Consider the following 18,210-nt stretch of genomic DNA (forward strand, 5'->3'; position numbering starts at 1 on the left):
GGGACAGGAACAGGGACAGGGGCAGGAGCAGGGGCAGGGGCAGGGGCAGGGGCAGGGACAGGAGCAGGGGCAGGGGCAGGGGCAGGGGCAGGGACAGGAACAGGGGCAGGGGCAGGGGCAGGGGCAGGGGCAGGGACAGGGGCAGGGACAGGGGCAGGGGCAGGGGCAGGGGCAGGGACAGGAGCAGGGGCAGGGGCAGGGAAAGGGGCAGGGAAAGGGACAGGGACAGGGGCAGGGGGCAGGGGCAGGGGGCAGGGGCAGGGGCAGGGGCAGGGCAGGGACAGGGACAGGGACAGGGGCAGGGGCAGGGGCAGGGGCAGGGGCAGGGGCAGGGGCAGGGGCAGGGGCAGGGACAGGGACAGGGACAGGGGCAGGGGCAGGGGCAGGGGCAGGGACAGGGGCAGGGGCAGGGGCAGGGGCAGGGGCAGGGGCAGGGGCAGCCCCCCCCCAGCACCCGGCCCAGCCGTGGGGATGCTGTGGCCACTGCTGGGATGGGGGTGTTGGGATGGAGGGAGGGAGGGAGGGATAACGGGACGCGTGGATGGACGGACGGACAGACGGATGGATGGAGGGAGGGGTGGATGGAGGGAGGGATGGAGGGATGGACATATGGACGGGTGGACGGATGGATGGGGGGGCACATCAGAATGGAAAGAGGATGTGCAAGGAAATGGGGCAGGGAGGAGGAGGTGGAGAAGGCGGCGACTGGCGCACGGGGGCAGTGGCCCAGCGTGGGGAGGGGGCTTGTTGGCTGGAGACCCTCTGCACCTCGCACATGGCCCAGCGGTGCTGCAGCTGGGGGGGGGCCTACGGACACGGGGGGCACCGAGCGGAGCACCCAGCCCAGCACCGGGGCCGGCCGGGCAGTGCCTGGGGTCCCCCCCACCTGGGGGTTCACCTGCAGCACCCGTGGGGCACGCACAGGGGGCGGGAGGCGTCGGGGACCTGGGGGGGGCTCCCAGCGAGGGCGAGCTCCTTCTGGGGGGGCTGGGATGTGCTGCGCCCCCAGCACGGTGCCGTGGGACCGGTGGGATGGGGGCCACGGCCACCCTGCTCTGCACGGGGCTGGAGATGCTGGGGGGGGGCATAGATATTTGGGGGGGTGGAGATGTTTGGGGGGCACTTTGTTAGTCTGGAGTCCCTGCCTGGCTCCTTCCCAAGCACTTTTCCAGGGAGGGGGGACCCGGAGGGGGGACCTGCAGCCAGACCCCCCCAGTACCTGGTGTGGGGAGCTGTGGAGGCGCAGGGGACCCCCCCCCCCCAAACCCTCCCAGCTGCCCCCAAGGAGGGGACAGGTTAAGCAGCAGGGGAAGGGTTAAGCAGCAGTCCCACCAAGGGGGGGTGAGTGCGGGCGAGCGTGCAGCCCCCCGGCCCACCGCCCTCGTGCCCTCATTAAGCCCTGGTGGCACCAGGCTGTCTGCCCTGGCGGGGGCCGGGACGGGGACGGGGACGGGGCTGGGGACAGGGCTGGGGACAGGGCTGGGGACCGCTGCCTTTGTCTGAACTTGTGGCAAAGTTGGAGCCGAGCCGACGGCCGCTGCCGGGGGTCCGGGAGCTGCGGGTGAGTCCGTGGGTGCCCCCCGGGCCCATGGGGACGGAGGGCGCTGGCCCCGCGCGGGCTGGGGGCTGCCCTGGGTGCTGGGAAGGGGATCGGGGCGCCGGGCACGGGCAGCGGGGACGGCAGGAGCAGGGATGGGGATGGCTGGAGCTGTCCCCACGCAGCGCAGCGCGGCCAGGACCTCAAGCCCTGTCCCCAACCCCGTCCCCAACCCCGTCCCCAACCCCAGTTCCCATCCCCGTGCCTTCAGCTCGCCCCGTCTCACACCAGAGCCGGGGGACCGAAGCCTGGGCGCGTGGACGCACATGGCCCCGAATGGCTCGGGGTGAGACGTGGCGGCCTTGGGGTGTCAGCAACCCCCCCGTGCACCCCGTCACCTCCCGGCCCCAAAGCCCTGCGGGTCACCTCGCCAGGCGGGCATGGGGTGGGTGTGGGCACCCAGATGGAGAGGGGACACCTCGCCGAGCACGGGGACCCATCGGTAGCCCGCACCGAGCCCTCGCTTCGTTATTTTTTGGGCACCCACGGGTGCCGGGCTCACCCTCGCCTCCAGGAGAGCCCCCCAGGACCACGCGGGATGCGGCACCGATGCGGAGGGAGGCCTGGCGGCTTCGTTGCACAGGGAAGTGCTGCTCCTGGAGGGGCCGGGGGTCCGGGGGGGGTCGGTGCGCGGGGGCGGCCGCTTCGCCCGCGTGCTTGGAGGGGGCTGGAGCCAGAAGCGGGTCCCGGCTGGGGAAGCCCCGCACGGAGGAGGAGGAGGAGGAGGAGGAGGAAGATTAGCAGAGAAGTGATCCTGCCCCGGCCTTGGGAAGGGCTCGGTGGACCCCAGCTCCTCCGTGTGGGGCACCGGTGGGGCCCCGAAGCGGGGCGCAGAGGGGCCGGATTTGGGCACACGCGTCCGGGGAGCGCCCACCCCGCCGCGGAGCCGATCCCAGCACGGCGGGCAGGGGAGCGGCGGGATGAGGCAGCGGCGGGCCGAGCTCCCCGCAGAGCCACGGGAACGCAGGTGAGCTGGGCCCTGTCTGTCCGTCCGTCCGTCCGTCCGCCCTTCCTTCCGTCCACCAGCAGCCGTCCCCCGCCTGCCCGGCCTCTCTCCGCTCCCAGAGGTCGCGCCTGTGCTGCAGGCACCGCTCCGCTCCCGCTGTGGCACCCACCCAGCCCTCCAGGCTCCCCTCCGTGCACCTGTCCTCCATCCTGCTGCCCCTCCGACACACATCCCTTCATCAGCCACCCCTCCAACACCCGTCTCTCTGTCACCCACCCCTCCATCACCCACCCCTCCATCACCCACCCGTCTATCACCCACCCCTCCATCCCTCCCTCCCTCCCTCCATCCACCCACCCATCCTTCCATCTGTCCTTCTGCCCACCCATCCCTCCCTCCCTCCATCCACCAATCCACCCATCCACCCCCCCTCCATTCCTCCAGCCATGCATTTACCCACCCCCCCGTACCCCCCCCCACCTTTTCCACCCACCCCCCCCTTTTCCCACCCCTCTTTGTCCACGAGCTCGGGCTCAGCGCGGGGCCACCAGGCAGCACAGCACCCCCCAGCCTGGGCTTCCCCTGCCCCGGGCCGGTGACACGGGCTGGTGACACCGGGGGTGCCGACGGGCCCGAGCGGGTATTTGGGGCGGCAGGGGGGTCCCCGGCTTTTTGGGACCCGCCGGAGGGACCTTGGGAGCTTGGGGTGACCGCACGGCCCCGGCACGGTCACGGCACCGCCGGCGGGTGCGGTGGCGTTTGTGCTGGAGACCTGCCCGCCACCGAGACATTTGAGAAGGGGACACGGAGGTGAACGCTGAAAGGGCCCGGGGAGGGGGGGGATATGGGGGGGGGGGACATGGGGAGGTGATGGGGGGCGTGGGGAGGTGATGGGGGGCATGGGGAGGTAGGAGGGTATGGAGAGGTGGGGGACATGGGGAGGTGACAGGGGACATGGGGAGGTAAGGGGGCATGGGGAGGTGTGAGGGGGGGACACAGGGAGGTGGGAGGGGGGCGCAGGGAGGTGTCATGGGGGGGCCAGGCTCACGCAGCTGCTCTGCCTGGGCCGGGCGCTGCTGCCCAAGGCCCCCCGGCTGCGCCCCCGAGCCGTGCGCTCCCCCCCAGCCCAGCCCCAGCCGGCTTCCAGGTGAGGATTTGGCTAAAAAACCCGCCGCCTTCACCCAAACTGGAGAGGAAAACCCCTTCCCAGCCCCGAGCTTTGCCCCGGGCAGTTCCACCCCCCCCCGGCCCTATTGCACCCCGCAGCTGCACGGGGTTCGGCTCGGGGCCGTGCCTCAGTTTCCCCACCTGTGGGAAGGGCACGGGCACACGTGTGTGTGTGTGTGTGTGTGTGTGCGCGCGCGCGTGCACGGAGGGGTGCAGGGAGGTGTGCATGGGGGGGGGGGTACACACGGGGAGGGGGTGCTGGGGCCGGGCAGGGCAGGGGGCAGGGCGCCCACCGTGCCGCATCAGCGCAGCACGCCCGACCTATTTAGCGCCGGCGTCCGCCCGGCTGCCGGGGGCCAGGCTGGAAAGTGAGTTAATGAAGTGGGCAGGGGCTGAGGGGCCGCTTTCCGGCGCACGGGAGGGGATTTCGAGCCGCGCTGGCGTCGCCCGTGGCTGCCCCCCGGCCTCCCCGGTACTTCTGGATGCTCCCCAAAGGCTCCTGGTGGCCGCAGACCCCGCGCCGTACCCGGGGAGCCACCCTGCAGCCGGGGACCCCGACACCCGGCACGGGGAGGGTTTGGGGTCAGCCTGAGCTCTGCTGCTTGTCCCCGTATGTCCCCGCGTCCCCCCCACACCCTGGGGGACCCTGGGACGGCTGCGGTGGCGTCAGGGGCCGCAAAGCCTTGGCAGGCGCCTGGCCGGCGCTAAGAGGATCCAGCACCGCTAATCCCCCGCTGACGCAGCCCCAGCCCATGGCCCCCCAGCCCCCCCCCCCCCCCCCCCCCCCCCCCCGGGTCCCCGGCCACTGCCATGCTGGCACCTGAGGGCTGGGGACACCTGCGGGGATGTGGGGTCGCTGCCGGACCCCTGGGTGGGTGCTGGGTGGGTGCAGCGGGTGCCGTGCGGGTGCCAAGGGGCTCCCAGGGCACCCAGGTCCCCGCCACCCACTGCACCCGGTGCTTCCCCAGGGCTGGGTGCCGGGGGCTCCCCAAGCTCAGGGTGACCCCCAGCCCCCAGGTGCAGCGGGGCAGCGCGGGGATCCCCTCCCCAGCGGGGTCTCTGGGGGGAGCTGGTGGGGCCGGTGCCCCTGCGCCGTGCCCGGGAGCCACAGCGGGCTCGGGGAAGCTGCTCGCACCCTGTGCACGGCATCACGGGGCCGGGGGGGGGGGGGGGTCCTGGGGAAATCCTCCTGCAGCGCTCCCGCTGTGCGCCTGGGTGCGCAGGAGAACCAGGGGGCACTCCAGGCTTGGGAGACAAAGGCCGGGGGGAGCCACGGCTCCGCAACCGGGCTGAGGAGGGGACCCCAGAGACCCCCGGCTGAGGGGGGGTGGCAGGGACCCCCCCCCCCCCATGAGCAGCAGGGAGAGGGGCAGGGGACGGAGCAGAGGGAGGGGGCTGGGGGGCTGGGGAGCGCCCCAGGGGTGGGTGGGCGAGCACCCCAAGATCATTGGGGACACGCTGGGGGGGTGATGGGTGGTGCTGGGACCGGGGGGCAGGTTCCCACATGGGGCGGGGGTACATCGCACCGGTGCCTACATCCCCCACACGTCCCCGTGCGTCCCCCTGCCCGCTGGGGCTGCTGGCCCCGGCACGTGGCGGTTTCGGGGAGCGGGACCGGGGTGCCCCCACCCCGGGGTGCCCCCGCGCTGCCCGGCGAGCGGAGCCGACAGGCTCACGTGTCGCGGTCCCAAACTGCGTTGCATTCACAGTTCGGGGAGCACGTCAAGGCTAAGGGGAGCTGACAGGAAAACCTTTACTGGAACAAACGGGAATATAGTATCAGGCAAGGCTGACCGGAGCGTGAACCGCAGCCCAACACAGAGCAAATTATCGTCAACCAAAATAGCACGCCGCTCGGATCGCTTGTGCGCCGGGCACCGGGCGCAGCCGGGCTGTCAGGCTGCATCAGGGCACGGATGCATAAGGGATGGAGCGGGGGCACGCGTGGGGTGGGGGCGGCACCGCCGGGTGGGGCGCGTGGGGCTGGGTGGCACCATGGCGCGGGTGGGGGCACGGGGCTGGGGGGCAAAATCCCTTCCGTGGGGATGCGCGGGGCTGGGGGGCACAGAAACCCCTCCGTGGGGATGCACGGGGGCTTTGGGGCGGGGGGGGGAGCAAAAATATCCTGCTGGGGGGGACATGCAGGGGGGTGACAAGCCCCGGTCCATGGGGTTCAAGGGGTGGGGAGGAGAAACCCAAATACGTGGGGGTGCACAGGTACATCAGGGGGTGGCAGCCCCCTCTCCATGGGGACAACGAGGCCCAGGGGAGCCAGAATTGGGGCAGCGTTTGGGATGCTGAACCCCCAGCCCCGTAACTCCCCCGCAGCCCCACGCCAGGGGTGCCCAGTGCCGTGGCAGGTGGTGAGCGGGGAGGCGGGGGGGGAGAAGCAGCAAAAAGCTCTGTCAAACACATAAAGAGCTGGCAAAGCGGAGGGGGGAAGCCGGTGGGGCCTCCTCCTCCCCGGGTGAACTTGCACATTACTTTTGCTTGGCTTCCCCGGCAGCGAGAGCGCTGCAAGCCAACTCCCCAGCGAGCGCAGAGGCAGCTTCGCAGCCATTTTGTTGTTGGCTTGAACTGGAAAAAGGGGAGAAAAAAAAAAAAGAGGAGAAAAAAAATAAAAAATAAAAAAACACGAGGAAAAAAACAACCCAGCCCAGCCCCGCAGCCGGTGGAAACACGCTATGGGAACGGAGAGCTTCGTGCCCGCACGCTGCCCCAGCACCTCGCCGAGAGCAGCCGGCACCGGGTGGCTGCGACGTGGGATCTGTCCTGGGCTGGGGAACGCCCTGCTCGGGTGCTTGGGGTGCTCGGGGTGTTTGGGGTGCTTGGGGTGCCTGAGATGCTTGGGGTGCTTGAGGTGCCAGCGGTGCCCAGGACGCACCGGGTGCCCGAGGTGCGGCACGCAGCGGTTGGCGAGCGGTGCTGATGCGCCCGGATGTCGCACAGCCGGGTGCAGTGCCAGCCCCCCCGCAGCCCCCCCGGTGCAGCCCAGTTTGCATCGGCACGGCTGGGGTCGGTGCTCGCCGCCGCGTCCGGCCCCAAACGGCCGCTTTGCGCACCGGGAGCTGCGCAGCGAGGGAGCGAACCCTGCGGCATCGCCCTCCCGGGGGAGAGAAATGGGGGGGGGGGGTGAGGGGGGATTCACGGGGAAAATCCAAACCCTCTGGGAGAGAAAAGGTGGAGAAGGAAAACGGGCTGGTCTGTGCCCAGCTCGTGCCGCTGGGATGTCCATCCGTCCATCCGTCTGTCCGTCTGCCCCCACGGGCTGACCCCGCCGCTTGCTGGGAGCCGCGGCCCCGCGGGACCATGTGCGTTTTTGGTGGAAACACGGAAAAAAAAAAAAGCAACAACAACAGGCTGCTGCTTCTGGATCGCTGGCACAACCCTGCGGTGCCGGGTGGGGTAACCCTACAGAAACAGCTGAGATACACGAGCCTGTGCTTGTGCGGCCCCACACAAACAGCTCGGGGCACACAACCCCCTTACAGCAGAGCGGGTAAATACCCCGCTGCCCACACAGCCCACGACAGCGGCTGGGGCACGGTGCTTGTGCAGCCCCGCGGTGCCCACATGCCACAGGCAGAAGCAGGGGAACTTCCCCCTATGGCCCCCTTCGCCCAGTCTGCCCCCAGCCCCGCTGGGCTCCTGCCTGCCCTGTGCTGGTGCCCCCATGTCCCTGTGTCCCCCTGTCCCCCTGGTCCCATATCCCTGCATCCCCCTGTCTCTGTGTCCCCCTGTCCCTATGTCCCCCTGTCCATATGTCCCCCCGTCCCTGTGTCCCCGTATTTCCCTGTCCCCGGGTCCCCATGTCTCTGTGTCCCCATGTCCCCCTGTCCCTGTGTCCCCATATTCCCCTGTCCCCGTGTCCCTCTGTCCCCATGTCCCTCTGTCCCCATGTCTCTGTGTCCCTATGGCCCCACATCTCTGTGTCCCTTTTTCCCCCTGTCCCGGTGTCCCCATATCCCCCTGTCCCCGTGTCCCTCTGTCCCCATGTCCCTCTGTCCCCATGTCCCTCTGTCCCCATGTCTCTGTGTCCCTATGTCCCCATATCTCTGTGTCCCCTTTTCCCCCTGTCCCAGTGTCCCCATATCCCCCTGTCCCCATGTCCCTCTGTCCCCATGTCCCCATGTTCCTCTGTCCCTGTGTCCCCATGTCCCCCTGTCCCCCTGCCCTTTCGGGTGCTGAGCACCGGGCACTGCTCCCTGCTGGGACACAAAGGGCACCCCCAAGGGGTCCCAGCACCCTGCTCTGGAGGGGGAACCTGTGGGAGGTGGAGAGGGACTCGGTCATGGGGTGTTCCCCACCCTCACCCCAGCTGAGTTGGGGGTACAGGAGGAGTGTAAGAGGCATGGGGGGGATGCAGGGGGACGCGGGGAGTGTGGGGTGAGCACAGCGTGCACTGCTTCACGCACGCGTATGGGGGTGTGTGATGGCCGTCATCGCATCCCAACTGCCCCCTGCCGCTGGCACCAGGCAAGGAGCAGCTGGGGACCCCACGGTGAGGACCCGAGCACCCCACAGCGAAGACTTCCACCTGGGCACCCCACAAACCACCCTGTGGGGCTGCATGGAGCTCCCTGTGCCGGGGGGGGTGAGGTTACCCTGTCTGTCCGTGGGGAAACTGAGGCACGGCCAGGAGGCGGTGCTGGGGGTACCGTGCGACCCCATCCCGTGTGCCCGGTGTAGGGGAAGGAGGGGACGGCTCCAGCCAGAGCCAGGATCTCAACACACCGCCCAGTGCAGACCAGTGCAAACCAGTGACACCCAGTGCAGACCAGTGACACCCAGTGCGGCTGCAAGGGCGGAACGGGGCTGAGGACCCCCCCTCCATGTCCCCAAGCTGTGGGGAGGCCCTGTGCACACCACGGGGCAGGATTCGGCCCAGGAGCTGGGGTGGGTCCCTGCTTTGGGGCTGTGGAATCTGGGGGCTCAGCCTGGGACCACCCCAACCCCACAGTCCCCTCTTTGGGGTCTCTCCCTGGAGTCCACACCTTGGAAGAGGGGTCCCAGCCCAGGGGTGCCGGTTTGGGGTGCAGGGGGTGCCCAGCCTGAGCCCCCATGTGGGTGTCAGGGTCCTATAGGGGCGCTAAGGGTCCCCGTATGGATACAGAGGATTCCCATATAGGCAGAGGGGGCCCTATAGGGGAGATGTAGGCAGACATAGGGGTCCCTGTATGGATGCAGGGGGTCCCTATAGGGGCGCAGGGTTTCTATATGGACACAGGGGCATCTATGTGTTGCCGGCTTGGGGTCCCTATCGGGGTTCTGGGACCCTATATGGGTGCAGGGTTTCCTGCAGAGGAGAAGGGGGCCCCTACAGGGGTGCTGGGGTCCCTGTGTGAGTGTAGGGGTTCCCTATAATGAGTGTAGGGGGTCCCTATATGGGTGCTGGGGGGCTCTTCAGTGACTCCCTGCACAGGTTCAGGGGGTGCCCCTGTGTGGTTTGGGGGAGCCCCGACACCCTTTCGGGGGCTCCCCGTGCCCCCGGGGGCTCCCCATGCCGCCCCGGGGTCCCTGTGTGCTCCCGGTGCCCCCTCTGCGGTTTGGGGTCCCCGTAAATTCCGGGGGACCCCCGCACAATTTGGGGACCCCCGCACGGTTCGGGCTCCCCGCAGGCCTCAGGGGAGCCCCGTAACACTCCGGGGGGCTGTCAGGACCCCCGTGCGGACCGGGGGAGGGGGAGGGGGGCACACCGGGACCCCTGGGGGGCTGCAGGCCCCGCACCCGGTGCCGACCCCCCCCGGGTGAGGCCCTCCGGGCCTGCAGAGGGCGCGGCGGCGGGGCCGGGCCGGGCCGGGCCGCTCGCTGGTTCCGGCGCCGCGTGGGCAGCAGCGGGGCCCGGCCCCGCTCCCGGCCCGGTGCGGTCCCGTTCGGAGCGGCGGGGCCCGGCCCGGTTCGGCTCGGCCCGGCCATGTGGTTCCTGTACGCGCTGAGCTGGCTGTCCCTGCTGCTGCAGGTCGCCTTCGTCACCCTGGCCATCGGTGAGGCTCCGGGACCCGCGGGGAGCGGGGCTGGGGGCGGCCGGGGGGGGGCTGGGGGGCTGCGGTGCCCCGGGGTGGGGGTCCCCGGTTGTCCCCCGGTCCCCTTTTTGTCCCTGGGTGCCGCTGGGTTGGGGTCCCCCGGGGGTCCCCTCGGTGCCCCAGGGGGCGGGGGCCCCCAGGGGGTGGGGGGTCCCCAGGGGGTGGGGGTCCCCATGGGGGTGGGGGTGCCAAGGGGATGGGGGTGCCCGGGGGATTGGGGTCCCCACGGGGTGGGGGTCCCCAGGGTCCCGAGGCCACCCGGTGCCACACAAGCCGGGCACCACCAAAGTCACCAGGGTGCCCCCGAGGTCCTGAGGGTGCCCCAGGGTTGGGGTCCCGCTGGGTGCCCCCGTTTGCGCCGCTCCTGCAGCCTCCCGGGACCCCCCCCCCCCCCCCCCCCCCCCCCGGTGCCCCCATCCTGCCCCCACGGCGGCGGGGCTGAGCCGAGCGTTCCTCCCGCAGCCGCCGGCCTCTACTACCTGGCGGAGCTGATCGAGGAGTACACGGTTGTCACCAGGAGGATCATCAAGTACATGATCTGGGTGAGTGCCGAAATGCCACCGCATCCTGCCTGGGGATGGTGCGGGACGTCATCCTGTCCCCTCCTCGGGGCGCTGGGGACACTGATGCTCCCTGCGAGGGGTGGTCCTGGTGACAGCAGGGTCCCTGCTGTGGCCACAGCTGGGTTTTGCCTCCGTAGCTGAATAAAAGCAGCTCAAGAGCTGTATTTCCTCTGCACACACTGCAGTCCTTCTGTGCAGGAGCCAGGGGAGGCTCAGCCCTGCCTGGTTCCCCCCCAGGATCCCCGTGTCACCCTAGGCAGGGCTGTGACACCCCGCTCCTCTCTTCCAGTTCTCCACGGCGGTGCTCGTCGGCCTCTACCTCTTCGAGCACTTCCCCGGCTTCATGGTGGGCGTGGGGCTCTTCACCAACCTGGTCTACTTCGGTTTGCTGCAGACCTTCCCCTTCATCGTGCTGACCTCCTCCAACTTCATCCTGTCCTGCGGTGAGCACGGGGCGGCATGGGGTGGCACGGGGCGGCATGGGGTGGCGCAGGGCAGCAGGAGCCTGAGCCTGGCTGGGTGTTGGTGAGGGTTTGGGCGTTGCACTGCAGCTGCCAGGGCATTAGGGAGGCCCCAGGACTTCGAGCTTTGTACCGTGCGCCTTAATCTTGCTTTATGGTGTGCATGGGACAGCTGCAGCCTCTGTGCTTGTTTGTCCTGGGCCGCCGGGAGCCGGTGTGAAGTGTGGCAGGGCTGGGTTCCTGTCCTGGGTTCCTGCCCCGGGTTTCTGAGCCAGGTTCCTGCCCCAGGTTGTGTGGAGGCTGCCACCAGCGTTCGTTGTGTCTTGGTACAGAGCAGGGAGGGATCTGAAGTGAGCTACAAAACCCCACGTGGATAATTGCAGCCTGATGTGGCGTTGCGCTGCGAGAGGCACTGCGTGTGTATCGTTATGAGGAGCTGCTTAGAGAAAGGAAAGCTTTAAAATAAACGTCTGTGGTTATCCATAGATGGAAATCCATCATGGTTACCGCAAAAAGTGCAGGTGGAAAAGAGCTTTGATGCTTTTAGACGGGGGATTTTGTTTCCCATGCTGACCCCTTTCCTGCGGTGCTCCCAAGCCCCATCGCTGTGGCCGTCTCGGTTCCATCCCCGGCGCCTGCAGGCTCCCGGCCTCCTGGGCCAAGTCCTGGCAGGACGGTGGCACCGAGACGCTCCTGTCCTGCCGAGGGGCTGCCGTGGGCTCGTGCTGCAGGCAAGCAGAGGTTTCTGCCCCAAACAGCGGCCTCTCACGGCCTCCAGACACTGCCAGCAGTGCCTGCATGGGGCGCCGCGAGACCGCGGTGCCCGTGGGGCAGCGCTGGGCCAGCTGGTGCAGGTGCCTCCCCAGCTGTGTGGGTGTCCTTCCGTCCTGTCTGTCTGTCCTGCTCAGGTGGTGGATGTACAGGGGAGCACGGCAGGGACGAGGCACGCCATGGGCGGTGGGCTGGGAGCGCCGTCAGGATGGCTCGTGGTAGCTCGGAGTCGGTGGAACGGCTTTATTTCGGTTCTTGCTCTGAGTCTCCTGCGTGCTGAAGCGTCCTGTGCGTGGATGTGACTTCAGGTCTCTGCTCTGAGTGATTCGGAGTGACACCTTAAGTACTGAGCGGGCAGAACTTCTCTGGCGTGGAGTTCTGGAGTTGTTATGCGTATTTTCTGGAGTTGCTGTGCATATTTTAGGGTGCTCGCCGCGTGTGACTGATGTACCTTCGCTCCTCAACGGATTCCAGTAGGCAGGATTTCGTCTGCTGCCTGAAAATGAGTGCAGCTCTCCTGTGGCGTGTAGGTCAGGGGCTGTGTTTTCTGGCAGAGCGGGCTCTCATCTTGCAGAGTTCCGTGGGTTTTGGTGGCGTTCTTCAGCTGGCGGAGCTGAGGGGCAGCGCAGGACGAAGCACTTCGCCTCGGGGCTGCCGCGTGCCCACGGCTGTGCTGACCCCGAGCTGGGCTGGAGGAGCTGTCCTAGCGCCTCGGATAAAAGGCACCAGCGAGCTCCCTGGGGGCCGAGTGGTGTTTTTCTCTGCTGAGGGCAGCGTTAGCCCGTTTCAGCTTGAGTCGCTCTACGTCTGGCCGCAGAGCCCCTCGGCAGCTGCTGTGCGCGCGGGGTTTTTCACATCCCCTCGGGGCTGTGCTGCGCTCACAGGCTGGGCTGCGGGCGCCCTCTGGCACGGGACGAGAAGGGGCTCGGGCTCCTCGGAGGCTGCGCGGGGAGACAAACGGGGCTGGGATCTGGGGACCCAGACAGTTTCTCACCGGGTTCACGCACGATCCGAAATTCCTTGGGCGACAGCGAGGCTGCAGGTGGGGACGGGCTGCGGGGACGGGCGGTCGGAGGGGGGTTTGTCCTGGGGGGAGCCGTGGTGCTGTCCTCAGGCTGGTGGCTGACCCTGCTGTGTGTTCCCTCGGCAGTGCTGGTCGTCCTGAACCACTACCTGGCCTTCCAGTACTTCGCGGAGGAGTACTACCTCTTCTCCGAGGTGAGGGGCCGCGGGGGCACGGCGGGAGGGGGCAGAGGGCAGCGCTCCTCGGGCCCCTGGGGGACCTGCTCAGTCCCCGAAGGCACCAGGAAAGCCCCAGCTTCCCTTCCAGACCCCTCCGGCACGGCCTTGGGGCTTTCTTAGGCAGTGAAGGGCAGGAAGAAATGCTGTATCCTCAGCGCAGATGGTGGATTTTTTTTTCTTCAGTGCTAAAAACTGGGAAAAGTAGAAAAAATACTACTTCTTAATTTTTTTTTTGCAAGCTAAACACAAACCACCTCCTTCTTGGAATAGTTGCTCCTTGTTTTATGCCTCAGACATGCTGATTCTTCTGTCCTGCCGCCCTCACAACTGCTGGGGAGGTGGAGGCCCAGATTCACAACGGTGGCTCCTTAAACCCCGCAGAAAACTTATTGCGAAACTGAAAAACCAAGCAAACAAAGAAACTTGGTGAAATGTAACACTCCTGCAGTGCTGCGGAGCTGGTCAGCACTGCAGCCCGCGGGGTGGGGGCACCCCTGGGGGCTCTGGCTCCAAGCCTCAGGGCAGGAGCAGCAAACCCTGGCGTGCCGGTTCCTCTTCGTCCCTGCAAGGTACCGGGAGGATTTAGTTAGTCGCAGCAGCATGGCCGATTTCCTGGTTGGTTAATCGTGCCCTTTAAAATTCTGGGAGCAGCGAAGGTTTTCAGGAGTAAGGGCGTCCTCTGCCCTGCCCTTCTCTGGAGGTAGCTGGGGGATTCCTCGTCCCCGTGTTGGCTTTGCAGTCTCAGCATCTGAGGGTAATGAGTTGCAGGATCTCTCCTCTCAGTGCCCTTTCCCTCAGGGGGTTCAGACAGAAACCCAGCGCCACGCTGGAGCGAGGAGGGGCCGTTGTGTTGCAGAGGACGTGCCCTGACCCGGCTCTCACCGCTTTGCTCTGCCCGCAGGTTCTCGCCTACTTCACCTTCTGCCTGTGGTTGATCCCCTTTGCTTTTTTCGTCTCCTTGTCGGCTGGAGAGAACGTCCTGCCGTCCACCGTGCAGCCTGGAGGTGAGCGCTCCTCGTTCCCTCTTGTGGGGGGGAAATCCTTCCCAAATCCTTCCCAAATCCTCCCAAAGCCAGGGCGGAAGGGAACGATCCAGCAACGCCTGCCGTGGCGAGGAGCAGAGCGAGGCTGCTCTGGCCTTGTGTCAGGTCCTGGGCTCATGGGGCTGCTTCGCTCCTGTCCTGGCACCCTGGAGCTCTCGGTGGGCTCTCCCCTCATGCTTCAGCCCCAGAATCAGAGGATCTGGGCTGCCTGTAGGACGGGAACAGCCCAGATGTGAGCAAACCAGGAAATGTCCTGCTTGTGTGCTGCCCTGAAATCAGAGGATCTGTCCCAGCAATCGCTGATTTTGATTCTTCTTCCCTTCTCTGCGCAGATGACGTCGTCTCCAACTACTTCACCAAGGGAAAGAGGGGCAAGCGCTCTGGCATCCTCCTCATCTTCTCCTTCATCAAGGAGGCCATCCTGCCCAGCCGGCAGAAGATTTACTGAGCCCCGCAGGCAGCCGGTGCCGGGCAGACCCAAACTGTGCCGAGGGCTGCGGGGCAGCGCGGTCGCCACGCCTCGCTGGAGCCCTCCTCGATGTCTGCGGCCGGGATCCTGCTGGGAACGTGTGGATACGTGGGGGCTGGACAGGCTCCGCTGACGTCCTGGGACTGTCTGCGAGGAGGAGGAGGGTGAGGAGGGTCCGGCCGCAGCCGCGCGCTCCACGCAGAGACCTGCCGGGCACCGTCACCCGCTCTCGTTGGAAGTCTGGAGTTCGTGTGATGTAGTTTGGCTGCGGACACGCGTTCCCTCGGCGTAGCAGCAGACCGTTGACGTCTAACTGAGGTTTATGCAGAGCCATTAATTAAAAAAAAAAAAAAAAAGCAACCAACCTCTTGATGAGCCCCGTGTCCCCGCCTGCTGGCGCTGGAGGATGCTGGCGTCGCGGCGCGCATCGGCACGGGGAGCACCCCGAGACAGCAGGGGGTGGCCCGGAAGGAGCGCGTTTATTTTTGTTTGATTTAATGTTGGAGATCACTTTTCTCTGGTTTTGCTGGAAGCCTCCCTGAGGGGCCTGGAAGCTCCTGGCCGTGGGAGCGAGGCCCCGGGAGCCGCGTTTGCTCCGTGCCGGGCAGCAGGGGTCTGGGCGAGGTGCTCAGCCTCCGCGGGTCTCTGCTCGGCATCTTCTGTGCTACTAAACCCGCCAGGCCTCCCTAATTTCCAATTTAAAAAAAAAACAACCTGTAGATGATCCTGCTGAGAAGGAGGTGCGAACCCTTTGTTCCTTCCTACGATCATTAAAAAAATCTTTTTTTCCCTTTTGTGCTTTGTTCTTGGTCAGCTTCGGCCCGCGGCAGAGCTGAGTTTCCCCAGGCTCACCAGGAACGCAGGGTCTTGCAGTTCTGGGATGCTTTTTGAGGAGTTTCTGAGAAAACGGCTCATTGTGTCTCGTGGCCGGTTCTGGCTGAAGCCCTGTCACTCACAGCCTTGGTCTGCGTCGAGCTGCTCGTCCCTGGGGCTGCTCGGTCCCACTAACACTGCTGTGCTTTTACACCGAGTGGAGCAGAAGCGTGGTTTCTGTTCAAGAGCTGCTCGTCAGCTCAACAGCGGTGACGTTTGCCTCATTACCTGAGAAGTTGGGTGCAGCGGTGCCCCTGCAGCCCCCATCTCGGATGGCATCCCCTGAGGACATCGCCTGTGCGTGCTGATTGTTGGTTTTTATTTCTAGAGAAGCAGCGGGGAGAAGAAGGGGCACGTCCCCGGGCGACCTGGCGCTGCTGAGCCCGGCAGCCCGCGCGCTGCGAGGGCGCGGTGAGGAAGGCAGGTTCGGTCAGGGAGGCTCTGGGGGATGCCCTGGGCCTTTTCTGGGGCACGAGGGGTGGAAGTGAAAGCACCAAGAGCAAAGCAGAGCGGTCGGCAGCGAAAAGCACGCCGGGTGATGGCACGGGGGTGTGTGGCGAGGAGGGGGGATGGGACGGGAGGCGAGCGGTTGCTGCCCGTGCTGCGGGAAGCTCCTGGGGGTGCTCTCAGGATCCTGCTGTGGTTTCGTCCCAAGGCTGCGGCGTACGGGCCCGTGCAGGCGTCAGGACGGGCTGGGCAGCGATGGGTGCCCGCGGTGCACCCTTTGTGCGGTTACAGCACCACCGGCGCTCGGTTCCAGTGACCGGAGCCCAGCGGGGCTCCAAATCCCTCGCTGCAGCTCCGGGTGCTCCTCCTCGAGGCAGGGGGTGAGGCTCGCTGAGATTCGTGCTGAAAACAAGATTTTCTGCAGGAGGCGGGAGAGCCTCGTGGCAGGAGGAGGGAGGGGAAGCCGGCTGCTGCGGTGGTGGCACCTCGGGGACAGGGACAGCGGGAGGGGACACGCGGGGGGACGGCTCCTTCCAGCCACGTCTTCACAGCTCTGCTCCGAAGTGTCTCTAACAGTTTCCACCGCCTCAGGCACCGTCAGATGGGCTGGAGCGGGCGCTGCGTGGTGGCAGCAGGGACGGGGACAGGGACAGGGACAGGCGAGGCCCTCGGGTTGAGGCTGGGCACAGCAGGGCAGCTCGGCACCCTCAGGTTCAGATTTTTAATTCAAATTCCTCTGACCGTGCTGCGGGGGAAGGAGGAGTCGGCCAGGAGCCCTTTGGGGGCCATCGCTGCTGTGACAGGGACCGACAGGAAAGGTCGGTGGCTTTTATACCCCTTCCAGGGCGCCTTTTGGATGCCCCTTGTCCTGTCGCCGAGCCAGGGCAGGGTGCTGTGCCTTCTCAGGATGCTTTCCCCAGCTCCTCGTGATGCTTCCCGGGTATTTAGGATGTTCACGACCCGTTGGGCTGAGCCGAGGCGGATTCCGAGGAGTCACACAGCGGGATGATAGCGAGCACAGCCCTGTCAATGTTTCAAAGGCGAGCGTCAGACAAAGCCACGCGGGCGGCTGTGGAGGCGGAAACGCTGCAGGGCTGCGAGCGCACGGTGCTGCACGTGCAGGGCGAGCGCGGCACCGGGCCCTGCGTGGGCTCCCAGCTCCTGCCGTGGGCAGGGAGAAAACCAGTGTACCCGGGGGGCTGCAGCTGGAAAATGCTGTGCTCGCTCGGTGCTGCCCCGGCCAGCCCCCTGGTGAGGAAGGCAGCGCGCCCTCATCCTCCCCGGCCGAGCAGCGACATGCCAGAGTCCTCCCGCAGAGCTTCTGCCTGCCCACGTCAAACCCAGGAGCGAATTACTGCTTTGGGTAAGGATTTAAGGGTCGTGCGTGCACACGCAGCCGAGTGCCCAAGCATCTCTGCTCTCGCTGCCACAGCCTGGCCGGCCGGCCGGCGCCGCGGCGCGCGGGGGCTCTCCCGTCCCCCGGGAGCAGAGCCGGGAAGCGGGCATCGATTTTCATGGGTGGTTGGAGGGTGCGCTCAGGGGAGAGGAATCGGCTCGCCGGAGCGCGGCGGCGGGCGGAAAGGGCAGGCTGCTGAGTCACCCGCGGGGCTGGGATGTCCCCGGGGGCCGGGGTCCCTGTGGCTGTCACCTCCTGCCCCAGAGGAGCTGCTCAGCTCCCCAAGCTGCCGTCCTGCCCCTCGGGCTGAGCTCCTGCGTCCCACGGGCAGCGCGGCCCTGCCTGGTTTCCGCATGGCGCCCTCCAGGTGCCTGAGAGCCGAAGGAGCGGGACAAGAAGCGCCCGGTAATCAGAAAAGTGAGCTGCTCGCCTAAATATTTACTTAAATCTGTCTCTGTCTTCCACGATGTGAAAGAAAATGCACAGAGGTGGGGCAGTGCTGGAAGTGGTGCTGGCTGTCCCCAGGCCCCATGTCCCCTCGCTGTGCCACCACCCGCACCGCGTGGCACGGCCGCGTCCCCGCGGGCCCCTCGCCCTGCTGCCAGCCGGCTCCCTAATTAGCACAACGAGGCATCATCAGATTCGCTGGCAGTCAAGGGGAAGCTACATCAATCCGGACTATGAAAAAGGCGTAAATTTTTAACGGGGAGAATAATTAACTCCCGCACTGAGGCGCGTGGCTCCCCGCCAGCTGGAGAGGGAAGCTCGGGCGCAGCGACAGCCCTGCCCTGCCCGTCCCATGGCTCTGACACGCAGTTTTCCCTCCTTTGCCTTCACCAGCAGAGCTGTTTGGAAAAGGAGACGTGCACAAGGAGCCACCCTGGGGGTTGAGCAGCCCCCGACATGATGCTCCCAGCCCTAGTTAAGCGTTTTTTTTTTTTCCCTGCAGGCGTAGAAGCAAGCCTGGGGTGGGTTTGCAGCATTGGGGCTGGACAGCCCTGGCTGGCCCAGCTGGGGACCCTGCCCCTTTTCTGTCACTCAGAGTCTGCTGGGGGAGCTCTGGCCCCAAAACTTCGCAGCTGATGCCCCGGGTGCAGCACAGCTGGTGCTCCGAGCGGCTGGAGAGCGCTGCCGTCCTCCGGCTGTTCGGGGGGAACAGCAGTGGCTGATGGAGACCGAAGTCCCCCCCGTGCTGTGCCCATCCCTGGCCAC

At 66.8% G+C, this 18,210-nt stretch overlaps 1 protein-coding gene across 1 annotated transcript; it reads left to right on the forward strand.

The window, feature by feature from the left end:
• The first annotated feature begins 9,507 nt into the window (after nucleotides 1–9,507).
• TEX261 (testis expressed 261) lies at nucleotides 9,508–14,615 on the forward strand. Its single transcript, XM_035571752.2, has 6 exons — nucleotides 9,508–9,694; nucleotides 10,196–10,275; nucleotides 10,586–10,739; nucleotides 12,679–12,746; nucleotides 13,672–13,774; nucleotides 14,146–14,615. The coding sequence occupies exons 1-6, from the start codon at nucleotides 9,625–9,627 to the stop codon at nucleotides 14,259–14,261; spliced, it is 591 nt and encodes a 196-aa protein (XP_035427645.1). The 5' UTR covers nucleotides 9,508–9,624; the 3' UTR covers nucleotides 14,262–14,615.
• The last annotated feature ends 3,595 nt before the right edge of the window (nucleotides 14,616–18,210 follow it).

This window comes from Cygnus atratus, chromosome 4, assembly GCF_013377495.2.
Source record: "Cygnus atratus isolate AKBS03 ecotype Queensland, Australia chromosome 4, CAtr_DNAZoo_HiC_assembly, whole genome shotgun sequence".
Classification (NCBI taxonomy): domain Eukaryota; kingdom Metazoa; phylum Chordata; class Aves; order Anseriformes; family Anatidae; genus Cygnus; species Cygnus atratus.

Bases quoted from the DNA above. Each gene is read 5' to 3' on its own strand.
- TEX261 (XM_035571752.2), top strand. From the start codon at position 9,625: ATGTGGTTCCTGTACGCGCTGAGCTGGCTGTCCCTGCTGCTGCAGGTC. The intron at 10,740-12,678 runs GTGAGCACGGGG...TTCCCTCGGCAG, and splicing joins CAACTTCATCCTGTCCTGCG to TGCTGGTCGTCCTGAACCAC. The intron at 13,775-14,145 runs GTGAGCGCTCCT...TTCTCTGCGCAG, and splicing joins GTCCACCGTGCAGCCTGGAG to ATGACGTCGTCTCCAACTAC.